An 18342-nucleotide genomic window follows, 5' to 3' on the forward strand; every position below is an offset into this window, starting at 1 on the left:
AAGCAATGATGTCTAGTGTGGTTTGCAGCTGGTTAATGTACTTAATATCCCAATTATACGATACCGATAGACGTTGACACGTGGCCCGTGGCATTGGTTCATTCCCCATACAGTGGAATGTCTTTCTCTCTTGCTCTGATGTTTCCCTCGTGGTATGGCACGAGTGTTTGGACGTTTATCGTTGGCAATTCTATTTCAGTTAACGACCATCGATGACGACGAGCAATTAAATTAGCACGGATTACCAAGTGCGCGATGCTGTGCGCAAAACGTTCGTCGGGGATTTTATAGCAAACCAACGCTGAAGGGGTTGATAGTGACATCAGCGAATGAAAGAGACTGGAGAAGGGATCCAGTATAAATTCAGTGTAGGCCGGATACACCGAGCGATGTTTCAAGCACATCTGTGCCTCGGGCATGCTTCTATATATGTGGGTGTATTATACCATACGACCTCGCTATAGGTTTAACCCTTCATCCTCCACCTCTAACATTAACCTGAATCGACCTGACACCCGCGACCGATTACAAATCTTGCCAATTAGAAACACGCTGCGCACCCCACGATCTGCATTCATTACACATTCTCTCCTCGACTCCTAAACCCTTTTAAATTACACCTGTAGTCTTTTATTTACCATTTAATTCTTTACGACTTCGATTAATCTTCGTTCTCACATTTTTCCGTCGGATTTTTCATGCTGAGAGTATCATTTTTCTGCAGAGGAAAGAATTATTTGGTCTACAGATTTAGGGAGTTTTATTTTTAGTTATGAAATGATCATTATCAAAGAGATAATCTTGTTTTAATTAGTAGAAAAGCTATTTATTTATTTTTTATTCACAGAAAATGACTTGGATTTTTCTGTTTTTTATCTAGCCTTTTTGTTCTCTTTATTTAGAGAAATGACCTGTAATGCTTGATACAACAAAAAATCACTCAGACGTAATAATTATTGCTCTTAGTTGGTATCGATTTTCAGATAAGTAGAGGGAATAAATGATAGTGTATGTTATCTTCGTGAATATAGACAATACAACTCTTCTAAGGATGCCTCTAATTCATACGGAAATCAATTGTCAAATTTCTGTTCTTTAATCTATGAATTGATTAATAAAGAATAAATAAATATAATGCATGATATTCAACTTAAAATAACTCTTTTAAATTTTTATTCCAATTTTGTGGACAAAAATGGACGAATTTTAATTTTTAATCTATAAAGTGATGTAAATTTTTTCAATTTTTGTCTTTTATGCAATATATGAGACTTGAATATTTCATGTCATCTAAAAAAACCAAGCGATGTGAATGTAAATATCTTTGATTGCAATTCACTTGTCAATAATAAAATTGAAAATAAGTAATTATCATTTTGTAACTGATAATCATTTTGATCATGCGATAGCCATAATATTTTGAGGTAAATTATTCATTAATGGGTACATAAAGAGAAATTTATTTATCTCTGATGTAAATGTCAGCATAAATTTGCTCAGTTTCTCATCAAGTCTGACGTAACGGTGAATTATTATTGAATGAAAAAATATTTAATATACTCAATGAACTTATCTCAGTCTTGAGATCATTGAGAGTTGATAAATTTTTCAACTTTGAAATAACAAATGGTATTTAAATAAACTAAGTTTTCTCAATTACAAAAAAAAATTAATTCCACCTTTTCGTTCAATTGAACAATCTTTTGAATTAATCCTGACACTATTTAATTGTAAACCAATGTAACGTTGGAATGTGAAATTAACATTCAGTATGAGTGTCAATTCAATAAAACTTTATAATTTATTGGATTCAAAAAATATCATGTTGGTTTTTTTTTTTTTTTTACAAATACAAAAATAATTGAAAAAAAATATGAAAAGTATTGTATTTCACGTACACGAATATTTTCATCCTTTCAATACGAATAAATGCACGCCAGTCGGTCTCGTAGATTTAATCAATATTCATTAGCATCGCGAGAACCAGAAACAATGAGGAAGGGACGTGGCGCGGATACAGACGAAGACTCCGTAGAATTGATTGTGTGAAATCCAAACCCATTGAATCTGGTTGCGGATAACTGAGTTTTTTTAATTAAAATTTTTTATAAAATAATTCCCTTTCTCTCTTACTTTCCCATTTATTTCTATCTGTGAAAAAATATTTTAATAAAAAGAAAAAGTTTAAATATAAAAATATTTTAGTTGAATAAAATTAATTTGTCCTTTGATAATTATTTTAATAGTATTTCTACATAAAATTTAGCAAAATTTTAAATTCATTTTAATGTAAGCTAAATTTTAGTCATGTTCCTCTGGAAGTGAGCACATCTGACAATTATTTATTATTCGACGCATGGCATGAGCTATATAACGCCTAACGCCATTGCTCGTGTGCATGTACACGGTTGAAGAAGAGAAACAAATAAAATATATATATATATAAAAAATGCACAAAAAAAAATAAAATGCACTCATAGAACATCCATAGAGAAACGAATGTAAAAAAGTAATAGCAAGGGGGATGAGTGTGGGACGCTGAAAAGGAAAGAAAATAAAGCTTATACCTGACAAACGCACACAAGTCGATTTTATGCTGTCGAAAAAATTTTGAAATTGCATAAAATAACTAAAATATTGAAGTCGAGTTGAATTAGCTACTGCACTTAGTTGAGTTATATTTCAAGATATTTTTTGCGATAGTAAATTATTTATCAGACATGGTATAAAAATATATTTTTCAGCAGTTCGTTCATAAAATGTACAAGTATGTCATTTTTTTTCTCTTTTTCAATATAAAATTTATAAAATTCATTCATTTTATATCTTCAAATAACATATCTAATTTTACAGATTCATTTTATTATTTTATAGATAACAATAAATTACCCCAAATATTGGCGGATTTAAATTTGATATCAGTTGTTCAATGATTACATTGAATTATTAACTTGCAATATAAAAAGCGACGTATCTTTTCCCGTTTATCTGATGATTTTTATCTCAATAAAACGTCTAAACGTCATACAAGATTTTTTTTCTCGGCTTTTTGTCTCGAGCAAAAAGATCACCGAAACCGACATACATGAATGGCATGTAGGCGGAGTTTATGATTATCCAAAATAATAAAAAAAAAATTAAGAGATAATATTTGAAAGCTTTTTTGTCCATTCTTGAAATAATATCAAATAAATCTCATGAATTAAAATTTTAACACGAATTCAAATTAACGGATTTAACTATTAATTCATTTTAAAACAAGTTCATAATGAAATTTTGACTTCACATCATGTCAATGTATTTATTCATATGCATTAAAATAAATAAGTAAAATAATTGTTGTATAAAGGCAAGTTTTGTTGTAAAAGTTACATGGATTTCCATCTCAAAGCGATAACATCAATCCACAAGCTTGGTGGAAAATAAAGAGACAAGAGTAAAAGAGAGAGAAAAATAGTAAAAGACGGGAATGAGTTTCACTATGAATCGTCCGTTGATTCAACGTTTGTATGTACCTACCTCAGTTCCTTCATCCCGTCCATATCACTGAGCCTTTTTATTTCTTTTATGCACCGAGACCTGTGCCAAAAAGCTGCGTGCATATATTTCCTTTCCCAAGCTATATCCCCCCTGCGATCTCTCTATTTTTCCTCACTCTTCCCGTTTTGTTCGTTGCGATTGCTTTCTCTACCTCATCCTCCTTTCTGTTTCTGAAATTCTTCCTATTGCCCAACCGTTCAGAAGATTTTTAGAGATTTGCTTGTCTCGAGAAGATTGAAATTGCAGATTAGACCGTCAGTTTTTACATAGATATATTCGTTCACTTGTATGTACATTAATGTAGGGACTCCTGAAAAAAGTAATAAAAGTTGAAGAAGTGAAAAAAATGAGTTTAAAGGACAAAATATCCAGACGTTGTACAATGAAGTCGTTCCTGACGAGCTGGAACGTTAGAAGCAGCTGAAAAGAATTGCCGCAGGGACCCCAACTATACATGAAACTGATGACTGATGAGTTTCCTTGAGCACTGTGATTTTCAAGAAATATACACTAATTTCTTTTCCCATCAGCTACAAAGATTAACTTCATCTCTTCGATTTTTATCTCCTCTTGATGTGACAGCTATTTTCGTTTTTTTCTAAACCGTAACATGATAATATATACATAACATGATGATCTCAGTATGAAAATATACTGCGTGTGATGAAAATTTTTTGTTAAAGAGATAGAGAGTGAAAGAGATCAAAGAATTTAAAAACTCAAAGCGTTATATACCAAAGTTGTCTGTCTTGCTCCTTCTATCTTTTTATCTTCTTATAGAATATACACGAGACTCGTATATTTATATTGCGCACTTGCATTTTAGTAAATGACTATGCATGAACCGCATGATATTTTTTACTCCAAGTAAAATACAATAAATTATTCAAAAAATACCAACAAATATTATATATGCAACAGGGGTTTCATGTCTGACTTGTTATATAGTATTACTACTTGGTTCATAACTTAACCAACATTTCTTTCAATTAATCGCCACGATAATTTTATTATACTCTTAATTATATAACTCGAATTGAGAAAAATTCCTCTAGAACGTGTCAGAGTGGTGGACGAATGGCGTTCACATTGCACATTCTACAACTCTTAACTTGGTTTCGAGTTTGACTTGAAAAGCCTTGAGTTTCCGCTCTCTAGCGGCCATCGCACTTTAACATAAGGAGAGAGTAGAGTAAAAGATATTTCGCAAGATGTGGATGAGTGAAAGAGACGGAGATCGTATATAGGTCTACACCCTTTTCTATTACTATTTAAACCACTCGTCGCTTCGACGATTCTAATTTTAATTCAATTACCACGTCGCGTACCTGCGTCTCTAAGTGCCCAAGCACTTTTCCGCCGTCTTGAATTTTTTTATACGCTCCTTTTACTGACGTCCTCATTCCTTCAAGCTTTATACTTATTTTCTTTATCGACTTGCTTCAATGTTACTCCTTTTTCTTTCCCTGTCATCATTCCATCTTCAAGACTGCAAAATCTGAATTGAATTATGTCCTTTCACGTAGCCGCAAGCTCAGTATTTCTACGTGGTCTATCTTCTACAAGCATCTTTCACTTTACTCTTAAGCTCTGAATAACTGCATCGAAGCTATAGAAGTGTGGACAGAAACTAGTATTTTACTTTTTCCGTTGAAAATATTTTTTCTTTCAATGATAATCCAGTTTGAACAAAAAAAAAAGTGTTTTGAATGAGCTCCAATTTTTCAATTATTTTTTTGTTCGGCTTTCGATTAATAACTTTTGATAAAACATTTTATTCGTTCAAAATTGTATTCAGAAACTGTTTGATTGTTGAAAATGATTAAAACTTTATGCAATTATGCAGATAACGATCCATGAGATGAATAAATCTGTAGATGTTTTGACATTTAATGATGATAAATGAAGAGAAATTATTAATGGAAGCAGTTTTATAAATGTTTATTTCTTTTTACAGTCTTTGAATGCATTTTTTAATAAAGTAAATATCTATTTTTTTTACTTTGAAGACGTTTTTTAATATCTCTACTTCCTTTGTCAAGTTCCAAGTCTGTTTAAAATTTCATATTTAATAAAAAGTTCCATCATTATTATTTTTCATTCAATATGATAATAATACTTCAATTTTATATAAAATACTATTAATTATGAAATAAAAACTATCAAACGAATTTTTTTTTAAAAATTCAATTGAAAATAATTTTCCAGCTTTTGAAAAATTTTTTCAATCCAACATAGTAAAAATATTACTTTCATGAATTTACTCACAAAACTTGCATTTTTAGGGAATCAATTATGCTTCAATTTTCATTACTCTACAGTGCTCTATCAATTCACCAACCCATTTTACTTGGATTTTATTCTGATTTTTTTTCACTCTCAATTCGCAAAGTCTTTCATAATTTCTCTACTCCGTTGAATGCATTCGTTATATCTATTTGTCAACATTCATCCAATAGAAATGCATTATCCACAGCTGAGTAATTTTTTATAATGATGAAAACTAAACAAACGGTTTCTATTAACATTATTTTTTTTATCACATCAAATGGATTATAATTCTCTTCAAGCCTGTGTATTTTTTTAAACACAATAGTAAAAAAAAAAAAATCCCCAATGAATTTAATAATATGAAATAGCGAATACAATAATCCTAATTAATCTCAAGGCGTGAGTTTAAATACGTTGATTTTCATTCATATGATTAGATGTCCAAATATTTGATGCATATTCATGTTTATATCCATTTTCATTATTCTACCGACGAGTGATGATGAAATACCTACAAATATCTCTCACATTGCAACCACGTTATTTAATCATACATCAAGAACACACCACGTTCAAAAGTCATAAACTATACAGACTAATTAAACGTTAAAATGGCTGGCGAAAAAGTTGAACAATACATAATAAAACACGAGGAAATTTCGATTTGTTTTTGACATTATTATAGTTAATTATATTTTACGTTCTAGAGTGTTTCTGTCTTTTATTAGCACTCAACAGAAGAGAGGAGCCACAGCCAGAGGGGAGTACAGAACTCACAGAAGATTCAATTCGCGCTCTAATTAAACGTAGTGCATATGATCCTGGATTGGAATGTGAAGACCGAAGGTGGAGTGAGAAGCGAAGGGATGACATCGATTACTCGAGCAATTTGCTTGGGGATTGGCTGGTGTCATCGTCGCTTGCTCGTGTGTCTCTCTGGTTCTCAAGAGGTACCTAAGTTACATCATTGTAAGAATAGAGGTAGAGAATAGAGAGATAAAGACCAGGTCTTTGTGCCAAGAGGGTCGATGAGACTACAAGATCCCCTATCGTAAAATACTCTAACAGTACATGATGACTAAAGTGTCTTCCATATGCATATTTTCCTTCAATTTAGTCTTTGCTATAGGCATAGGAGTTCAATGAAAAATCCGAGTTATTCATTTTGTAAAGTAAATAAAGTTTTACTTATTCTGCTTCTGATTTAATTAAAACCATTTGAATGAGCTGCAGTGTAACTCTTGAAATGGTTATAAACCATTGGTCTGAAAAATTTTATGAAATATTTATTTCAGGTTGGAAATGGTAGGTATTCTTACTCGTGAATACTCGTAGTTGAATGCAAGATGGCCAGAATTTAGCAATTACTATGTTGCCTACTTATACTTGTTTAATTTTTTGATAAACCATCAATAGATCAATAGCCAATCTATCTACGCAGCTTGATGGTGTTGATGGTCTTGCTATCCAATGAACCTCATTAATTATTCAAAAAGCTTCTACTCACCAAGCCACGAGATTCATAACTAACTATTGAGATGTAAAACCCTCATAAAATGTTTTATTAGCCCATGGAAGGTTGACTATAAATTCAAGCGTATTAAAATAAATAACTAAACATCAATCAATTGTTGGATGCAATCAGATTCTAGAGCTGGTGTATCAACTTTAAAACATAACAAATCCTATTTATCTACATGAAAAATTTGACAATAGATTATCATGTTAGAAAATAATCTCTTTAGTGATAAATCTTTTCTACAACTGCTGCTAGGAGAAGGATTAAATGCATTGAATTTAATAATTCCCGAAAGACTCAACTCTAGTTATTCAAGTTTTCAAAGATAATAGGTAACATTCTATCAACTGGATCTCTTCTAATTCTAGCATGCACTCACATTGTCATGCTGATGATCTATGATGACTTTGAATCAGAGCATTAGCATATGCTGCAAAAAATGATATCAGAATAATTTATTGTTTCCTAAAGATACTGAATTTAGGGCAACCATTCTGCCTTTAGCTTATCCATGAACCCCCAAAAAAGTACAATTAATAGTGAATTCAATTTTTATTATTCATGATCTAGTCAGAACTAATCTACTCACTTTTTTATATATCGTCTGTCAGTTTTATCTTACTTATCCTCCTTCCACCTATTCATCCATCATCATCCACCATTCATCAATACTTTTTGGTGTATTTAAAAAAAAATATACTTCGAATATTTGAGTGTAGAATTATGACAATAAAAACTATTAAATCTCAGTAGATTTTAATGAATCTAAATTCAGCTAGTCAACATTCAAAGTGCGACAGACGAAAGAAGAATGATAAGATGGATTTAATAGCTGGTGCAATGGAGAGAAAGAGGGTCTTGGAGTCTTTTACGTCGCACTCGACGAAACAATAGTCGAAGCGGGTATAACGATAGAGCATGGGGAAAGAGGTGAAGAGTAGAAGCGTCGAGAGGACGTCAGAGTATAGGGGGAATAGACCCGTGGATTCCGTAGCCTCGGGTCGGGTTTTAACGACGTGCTCGGACGCAGTAGCTGCATCTCTCTGATACCTGGCTACCTCATTCTCTTTTTCTTCTTGCTTCTACGCCATTTCTTTCCTATTTTCCTTTCTACTCTATTTTTTCCAGCCTATTTCGATTTTTTTTCCTTTCCTGAATGTCTACTATTCCTTTTTCACTTTTTCTTGTATTTTTTTCCCCCATATGAGGACTATGATGTTTTTTCTATATACTTGCTGAGACGAAATCTCAACAAATCGATGAACCGACAAATTCTACTATAGTTTGTGTATTTTAGCAAAAAATAATATATTTCCGTGTAAGCGATGGTAAAAAGCTTCATAGAACATGCAATATACTTGACAATTTGAGTGCAGTTTTTTGTTTGAGAAATCTTGAAAATACTGAAAATATTCGTGGTAAATTACTGCGGTTATTAAAACTCTTGTATTCTACTCTTGGGATTGATTTTTAAAGTAGTCAAATTGGAATAATAGTTTTAAAAGTTTATTCCAATTTTCGTGTTACCCACATTCGTAGGTAAACGATTTATTCATAGTATCATCTACTTTTGATGAATAACAATCGAATGAATGATTTAATAAATATTTGTTTTGTTTATTTCTATAATCTTGATTAAAGTAATTAATCGCATCAATTTTTAAACGATAAATAACAGGTAGGTTTGGATGAATGAAATTATTTGTAAGTAATGAAGGAATTAATAGACATTTTTGATTCGAAAGGCTCATGGCAATATTTTTTGTTAATTATTTTGGAATAAAATTATTGGGGATTTAATCCTGTTGCGTAAAGTAATTGTGGTAAACTGCAGGGTATAATTAAAATTTCTTTACTTTAATTGTTGTGAAAGTTACTCGCTTCAGGGTAATTGCATGCTAAAAATTACCCTGCAGTTATACGCAATTTAGTATGATCTTAAATTATTCTTCATTGTAAAAAAATGTATAGTGAGAATTTTGAATAATTTATTCGATATTTTTAGTTGAGAAAAAATTGTTAAAGTTTAGATAAATTAAAATGAGATAAAAAAAGGAAAAAAAAAATATTAAATTTATTCCTAGAAATGAAACATTGATGAATTATTGAAAAAATTTCAATTCCAAATTTATATTTGTTGAGATTGTTAACAAAGTGAGTTTATTAACAATCCAAAAAGTAATTTTTCAAAATAAACAATAACAAAAAAAGAATATTTTACGTAAATTTCAATTAGTTGTGAAAATTTTTTTGTTTCTAACTAGCTTTTGTTCCAATTTAATTCGACGAACGACTTGACTGTTGATTGCTGGGAGTACATTTTTTTTGTGAAACAGTTTTGCGGGTAGTAACACGAAGGGCAAAACGAGAGATGGACTAGACTAGAGGAAAGAGAGTGGACGAGGAGTAATCATCCTCTTGAGTTTTACCAACTTGTACCTGAGCTCATAAAGTTCCGGAGCTTAACCCCTTCCAATTCTACTTTTTCTTCCTTCTCCTGGCAATCTTCCCCCGAGGAAATTACCAGCTTTACTAGAGCCACGATTATAGGCAAGTGCTAGTGACGGGAGATAAGAGAATTTTCGCGCGTCGTTTTGAGATATACTTTTCCATTTTAAGAGTAACTTTCAATATTCTCAACTGGGGAAAAAGCAATCGCGTTATTCTATATAAAACTCTATCAACATTTTTCCCTTGAGAATTTGTAATAGAGAAAACATATCTACAAAAACATCTTCAATCCAATGGAACATTTCAATCCCTCGTGATTTTTATTCAAAACGTCTGCAAAATAAATCTGTGTAAATCCGCAAACACTTAACGAATCCCATCTTTGTGGTATAGATTGAATGTTCTAAGCTTCCTTGTATCCACTTGCCACTGATCGGACAGAACTTTATGTACCCACATCAACTACTACCAGTTGTAATATATGCAAAGAAAAAAATATCAAGAGAATCAGAATCAAAAAAATATGTTATAGAAAAGTCGTTTTACAAACTTTTCGTGCAGACGTGTATCTTGTTCCTTTAAGTTCAGCTTCTTTCACACTTTCTTCCTTCATTCCCTACATTTTCTCCATTCTTGTCCTCTCTTATTCTCTCTAGTATCACCTGCCTACATTCTAGTAGTGATCTCCCACCCTTGCACCACCAAAGAGAAGTAAACTGTGAGGAATGATAGTGGGGTTGAGTTCAGCGACTGCGCGAACCAACTTGAGCTTTCGTAAATGCGAGCAGTCGTGACCGGTGGGCGCCGGGAGGCAATAGACATTCGCAAGGATACGCGCGCGAATTTCCCACTTGAAATAAACTATCTATTAAGTTTATACATTATTTTATTGCCAAGTAAATAAGACCGTTTTTTCAATTTTGTATTTTTCATCGTGGCTTGGGATTTAAGTTTTTTACGTGCGTGTTTACCAGAGATAAATCATCCAAAATCGTGAAAAAGCTACACACGAGTCTTTGAAAACGACCATCGTGCCAGCAACGACGACGTCTCATTTCACCGGCCTCGAGGATGCTCGTCGGCTATCTCATCATTGCCGGTAAGTTTATTTTTTGCTTCATCCAAGTGTTGTCAATCATCTAAAACTATTTTTTAATTAATAAAAAAAATCATAGTCACATTTTTTGTGATAAAATTTGGAAAGTTTGAGTGTTCTAGAATTATTTTTAGCTCAGTTGAGAAAAATATCCTTCTCTCACGCGACTATTAATATCGAATAAGCTTTCAACGAATTTTCGACGAGTTTAAGAAATGTCTTACAATGGAAAAACGTTGGTATACACAATGTTGAAAAATTGTAAATGACGTGAGAATGATAAATCTCGTTTCTCAGCATGAATCTTTTGGATGTGTAAAAAGAAGATCCACAATCGTGGTAGAGTTATATAGAATGACAAGAATATTCGCCTGTCTGTCACAGAAGTTCTGATTTAAGCTTTTCACGTTTCACGACGTTTTTTTTCTGCGAGCTCGGATGCACGGATAACGAACGCGGTATAAAAAAGCGGGACAAGCAGGAAAGTAGAAAGAAAACGAGAAAAGATGCGGGAGAAAAGGGGGAATGAGAGTAGTATGAGTGGAGAGAAAATTATAAAAATGTCCATGGTATTTTGTTGTGAGGCCATTAACACTTTCATTCTTCATACTTGGATATATAAAAGTGCAAAAATGAAGTTTATAAGAATTGGAAACAAACAAAAAAAAGACATCAATCACATTATAACATGATGAATTGATAAACTCTACTAATTTATAATCTCACAGTAGAATTCGTCGAATATTCTCTGCATTTCGATTAGTCGAGTATCATCAGTCGAACCGGAGGATATTGGAATTTACTGACAATCCGAGTAGACACACGACAGATGACGTATCATTTGAATAAGCGGATTATCTTGCATTAATAATCACATTTATTAACTTTAACAATTAACTCGACATTTTTAGAAATTATTTTTTAACGACTGACATCATAAAAACATTCCCCATCCCAATCTACTTTTGTTGATAAAATTAATTTCTTTCATTTTACTGCCGGTCAAGATTTTAATTACGTATCATTAAATAAAGTAGATGTGCCTGAATGACATTCCAGTATATTCCCTTTGGAAATTGTACGAACACCTCGAAACGACGTCGTTTCCCGCGATCATTCGACTCCGTTTTCTCCCCCATTTTATTGTCGACCTATAAAATTCTTCTCACCCAACGTCCACACGTTTGAACAATATTATTCCATACATATGTGCTATTTTTATAACAGATAACAAATCATAGAATAATTAAATTTGCACTTAGTTTGAATTTTTTTCCTTGATGTCTTGACAGAAAATTTATTCATCCTTTTTTTTGTTTTTATTCATTGTTCTTGTTTTAATGTGTGAGAAAATGTACGGCTATGATATTCTCTGTGAAAGTCATTGGAGTAATTAAAATGCGCTAGGATTATTGTCTGGAGAGAAAACAAATGAAGTTTATACCAATCAATCACGAGTATTTTAGCAAGTAGTTTGCTTGGAAGTGTTTAACTAGATTTTTTTATTGAATCCATTAGCTAATGGCAATTTTTATGTGAAGATAAAAATATTTTGTTCGTTTAAACTTTTAACAAGCATAAAAATTTATTAGAAATAGTTTAATAAAATATTTATTAGTCTAAATAAATTAAATCGAATATAAAAAAGTGATTTTTTTAATGTTGAAAACAGAAATAAAATAATTATAGAAAAATATTTTTATTGATGATTACTCATTAAAAATGTTGTTTGAATAATAAAGAAAACTTGACTTAAAAGATCTTCAAAAACGAATACATACACCTAGATTGAATTGAACTCTACAGGATATTTCTATAATCTACTTAGACATTTTTGCGAATCCAACAGAGGAAACTGGATCTCCGTAGATCTCACTTAACGTGCCTACATGAATATAACAAGATCAACAAACAGATCTGGATGAAACTGGGGCAAGATATCTTCTCCCAGAGGACCTCGAGAATAAAATGGCTTTCTTTAGAAAATTGCAAAAATTTTTCAACAATTCATATCAAAATTCTCCAACTAATTCTTTTTTAAAACGAGTTATTCTTTTCTTGATCTTTAAATCTTAAAATATATCATGACGGACATTTTGTAGAAAATCCATGATAATTAATAATTCAACGATTAATTACGTAAATGTCTCGGATTTCAATTGTACAAATCCTTTTGTTTGCAACTGTTTAGATCAATCATTAGAGGCATTGAAGGATTATGACACAGTTATTCAAATGAAATGACTGAGATTAAGATGAATATTGATCATTTAAATTATTATAATGTTTTTAAAATTTATTTACAAGCAATTAAATCAATAAATATTTTTATCTGATCAACTTTTAATATTTTTACTTCACGAGTAATTTTTTTTTTCTCTGGCTTTTCCTATGTATTAATAACTACAGTACATATAATGGCTGTAGAACAAACACTCGGTGGTTGTTTCAGTCAGTACCTTCCATGTAAACAACGAGAAGAATTGAAGTAAGAGTTTACCTGGAACGAATGTTTGGGTGTATGGAATGTAAGTTTGCTCAATTGTTATCTCGAGTGTTGAGTCAAGAAATAAAAGCATTCGAAAGGTTGAACTTAAAAACTCTAGTAGACTGTATTACTCAAATACATTTTGTAAAATTCTTTTGCAATACTTGGCATATAGATTATTCTGTCTTCAGTATAAATGCAAGTCTCTTGAAGATTTCTTCTCGAGGACGTCCTCCAAGAGTTCACTAATTGCGGACATTGCTAAGGCCTCGGCGACCACTAGACAGAAACTCTGAAATCTCTTTAATCTCAGCAGGAGGGTTAACGACTTCCTGCGGCGATGAGAATATAAGGATGACTTGCGGGGGATGAACTAAGATGGTGGAAAAAGTCTTCTCTCCGTGACAAAAAATCTATAGATAAAACGAAGAATAAAGACGCGTCTGTGGTCGAGTTTTATTTATAGCATACAAACGTGTAATAACTGTAGAAATAATTATTAAAATTTCATGAATGGACATGGAAATAATCTTTACTTGTTTTTATTACATTCTCGTTTGATGTTTTTAATGAAAATATATTTTTTTCTGTTTTATTTATTATTTACTAAAGAAAAAGAAATTTTATTCAATATCGAAATTCGATTGAAATGAAACATTTATTGTTTATAAATAAATAAAATTGCTTTTTTTGACGATTTCTATAGAGATAATCGTTCTTTGATGTGCATATGAATGAAAAAAAAAGAATTTTACTGCGCTAAAAATTTTTTCTTTTGATCATAAATATTTTGTTCTGATGGATAAAGACTTAAAAGTAAAAATATCTGTAAATACAGATGAAAGATTGGAGGAAAATAAAGACAAATGCAAAGTATACTTCAATAGCTTTATAAGTTAACCAACTTTTGAAATTAAAACTTATCTGTCTTAAGTAAGTAATTAATAATTTTAATAACCCCAGCAATTTTTTTCCTTCGGCAGTCTGTTGACTTAACTTGAAGCAAGGGAACTTTCTTTTTCTCTCTTTCAACGATCTTGAATATCAGAGTTTGTAAGGGTTATAGTAAAAGCATTAAAAAATAAGAGGAAATCATGATTCTAATAGAGAAAGAATTTAAAGAAGGTTTTTTTAATACTAGAGACTCCAATAACGGCTTTGAAGGTGCTTTTAAAAAATTTTCTGGAACTATATCTTTGAATTTATATTCTCGACTTTTATTTCGCATCATTTCCTAATTTTCTTAATTCTTTCTTTCTATCCTTCTTGCTCGTTAACCGAAACTGCCTTCATCGATCTTTCTCAGACGACCCAGCACCCTGCTAATGGAATATTTTAATGACTAAACGGATTTTTAATTACGCCTTTTCATGGCAACGTGCGAAATTAAGGATAAGTAGATAAAACTACATTGTTTCGGCATCCTCAACGACACAACGTCTTGTATTTTGTTACACTTACAATTTATGTTACCCAATAAAAGTAACTGATTTTATTGAAAAAACAAATTTTACAAGTGGAAAAAATTTTTTTAATTATATTTTTCAATTTAACGAAGCAATGCGCATCAAAAAAAAAAACAATTTATCAAGGTGCATGGATGGAAAAATCATATTTAATTCAAATTTTTTTCTCTGTCATTTATGCGAAAAAAATTCTCATAAAAGAGTTTTTGATTGAATTTTGTTATAAAAATAAAAAAGCTTAACATTTACGTTATTATTTGATAACTGTTTCATCCATTCTTTAGTAATTAGTAGACAATAATATAAATGGATTAATTAAATTACTCTTTTCAATGCTAAAAACAATTAGCTATCCCATAAAAGCCCATTGGTAACTACGGAAAAAGAGAATAAAGTACTCTTGCGATCAATGAATTACGTAATCCATTCGAGAGTGCTTAGAGTACCTCGAACTCATGTATCCTACAGATATACAACATGGTCACTGAGAGGACGTAAAATTAAAAAAGAAAAATGTAATTAATTATCGTACTGATAGCTTGCTGGCAAGTTTGCTTTCAAGAGTCATGTTGAAAAATACTCGACTAGAAAATTTGTTTTCGTGAGAAAGGTGTAGGAAACAAGAGTTCAGAATACTGAGCGATGAACACATACTCAACAAACAAAAATTTAAAAGCTAGTGAAATTGAGTTTGGTCCGGAATTTTTCCTATAATCGATTATATTTAAGCTCAAGTGTTTCCATTTTATTTTTGCATTATTAAACCATGAGGCTGACGAAATCTAATGCTTTTACGATGGAGTAAAAATTGCAGTTGATCGAAGATCTCCCCTGGATAATGCATGTTTATTTAATGAGACAAACAAAAACATCATTATAAATGAAGCAAATTTAATTAGATGAAATTCCATTAAATATGAATTTTAGAGCTAAACAGTCGAAAAGTCGTAATAATGTTATATTATCCTATAAGCCACTTGATGTCGTAAATTTTTTAGAGATAATGAAGGTTAAAGACTGAGGCTAAAAGTTTTGGAGAAAGGTGAAGCTATATTTTTGGCGTTGAAACATAATTACAATTTATTGTTAATTCGTGAGAGATGGAAAAACTTTAAAAAATCCACTCAAACGAGTTTGAAAAATTTAAAAAAAAAACAATCAAGTGATCAATAAAATATTATGGGAATTTATTTTATTTACTATTTGTGGATAATAAAATATTTTAGGAATTTAAAAAAAATTCCAAAACATCAATAACAAACTTTTGAAGTAAATATTTACATCAAAAGACACTGGATGAACATTCAGAGGATTTTTGTCGAGGAAGTAGAAGAGTTCAATCCAATTCAAAACAATTTTTCTGGGGGCTCGAATTTTAAAATATTATGAATTTCAATCATTTAATCCAAACACACTGCAATGAAACAGCCATTTTATGACCTGACCAATTCTGTTTCGTTGAATAAAAATAAAAAACAAGCGAGACAAAAAGGAGGTAGGGGATCGAGCACCAGCCGGGACGTTTATATTTACACTCGTCGAGATTGCTTTTAATCGATGCTCGAGGCTTCATAGAAAGCAGGACAAAAGAGGGACAGAGTGTACAGAACTACTAGGACCAACAGCGTTGCAAGGAGAGGAATAAAAAGAGGATTCATACAACGTCCTACCATGCTCCAAAGCAAATCGTAGAGGAGAATGTGTATAAAGAGGGTGGGTGAGTGTGAGAAAGGAACGAAGGAATATATAGAGCACGTGCCAACTGAGACGAGTGTTTTGCATTGTCTGGTTGGAGTCGTCTAGCTGCGTGTCATGGTTTAGAACAAGCTTCTATTGCTTTTCCACTGTGATGATTGCTAAAACTTCCATCAGTATTTTATGACTAATCATCTATTGACGTTCTTGCTGTTTATCTGTTGGAAAAAATCCGATAATATTGACAGAATATCAGTAATTATTCACTGGTTACAGTTGCTTCAAGTTCCCTATAGCTTCTGCATTTAAGTTTCTCATCAACTTTTAGTGAATAATCTAGTAGAATTGACACTCCCCAGCGTTGATGATAATTATTGATATAGTTAATAAACTTTGTGATTAAGTAGATGAGAAAACTGTTTTGTGCTAATCGATATTTTTGTCAAGAAACTCTAGTGATTAATAATTCTATAATCAACCCTTGAAAAAGTAATAAAGTTTGATGAAATTATTTAATTATTATGTATACTGATTAAACATTTTAAACGTTAAAAATAAATTCCATTAAAGTCATTTATGATTGACAAACGAGAAGGTTTTAAATCATTTTTCCATGCTATTTACTACTTTTCTGAATAAAAATGTATTTCAAAAAATTTTCCACCGGATATTTTCTATTAAACTTCTATAATTAAATTTTTCGACGAAAATTTAGGTGTATAAAAATATTTTAATAGATTTAAATTCACTGTATAGCTGAAAGAGAAAAATAAAATTCACCAAAACATGATTTTATTCGCTCAAAGTGACAATAACCTGAGGAAAATCGATTTCAAATGGAGCATCAATTTTTTCCAACACTTTTACCGTATCCGAATCAAATCAACATCTCAAGATTGTATTATTCCGACTGTTTGTTGAGTGCATTGTACAAGGAAGGAGAAGGTCAAGGTCGTAGCAAGTTGAAAGGTCCTGTCTAACATCAACAACCCTCAAGTCCTTGCTTTTTTTCCCCCAATTTTCCAAAGACGTGACTGTTCACCGAGCGATTTCAACACGATGGAGTACACTCTCAATTTTTATCCCCTTTTTTTCTATCACTATCCCAAGTTCTTGAGATGCTAGACTTTACGAAGAAGACGGAAGAACGAGTGTGCTTACAGGATTCGATCGATATCCATTAAGTTCGTACTTCACACGAATATCTATACATCTTCCTTATATATACTCTTCTCATTTTCTTCCTCTTAGAGTATATTTAAGGCACGTTTCCAGATACATACGGTCCATATAGCATACGTAGTACGTGAGTGAAAGCGTGTGATGCAAATTCTGAGTTCAGAAGCCTCTTATCGATCCGAGTCCATGAGGATGCACTCTCGTAGGTCAAGTGGTAATTCATTATATCTTTTACATCTACCGTCATCTCTTCTTAATTGCTGTATTTTGTGAGTGTAGGTCATCAAAAAATTAGCGCAATTAAACAACTGAGGGATCCAACTGTACCCACACTTCATTAAAAGTTTTTGTTTAAAAACAAAAAATTAAATTTTTTAAAATTATCATGAGTTAACTCCCAAAGTACATACGATTGAAGTAAACTCAACTCTAGAATTAAGTTGAAATAAAACTTTATGCTCGGATATATTTACAGTTATTATATAAATTTATTTTATACTTGTATATTTTTTTTTAATAAATAAAATAATAAGTTTATGGGCTGCAAGCTCAAGTAATTTATTAAAGCAAAATCTACTGTCTAGAAACACGTATACTAATAATAAAAAGGTATATAAAATACACAGATTATGAGCAT

At 31.4% G+C, this 18342-nt stretch overlaps 1 protein-coding gene and 1 long non-coding RNA gene across 8 annotated transcripts in view; one reads left to right on the top strand and one right to left on the bottom strand.

Moving 5' to 3' along the window:
* The window catches only part of LOC118067690 (uncharacterized), a 58850-nt gene that overhangs the window by 6969 nt on the left and 33539 nt on the right, over positions 1-18342 (bottom strand). The window lies entirely within an intron of this gene.
* Dscam2 (Down syndrome cell adhesion molecule 2) overlaps positions 10585-18342 on the top strand; it is a 58667-nt gene continuing 50909 nt past the window's right edge. For all 7 annotated transcript variants that reach the window (XM_035084560.1, XM_035084557.1, XM_035084559.1 and 4 more), the window contains exon 1: positions 10585-10880. In XM_035084560.1, the coding sequence (XP_034940451.1) occupies positions 10853-10880 (28 nt within the window). In that variant the 5' untranslated portion in view covers positions 10585-10852. The remainder of the gene's footprint in view (positions 10881-18342) is intronic.

This window comes from Chelonus insularis, unplaced genomic scaffold, assembly GCF_013357705.1.
Source record: "Chelonus insularis isolate UGA/USDA-ARS -01 unplaced genomic scaffold, ASM1335770v1 contig_397_pilon, whole genome shotgun sequence".
In the NCBI taxonomy this organism is placed as follows: Eukaryota; Metazoa; Arthropoda; class Insecta; order Hymenoptera; family Braconidae; genus Chelonus; species Chelonus insularis.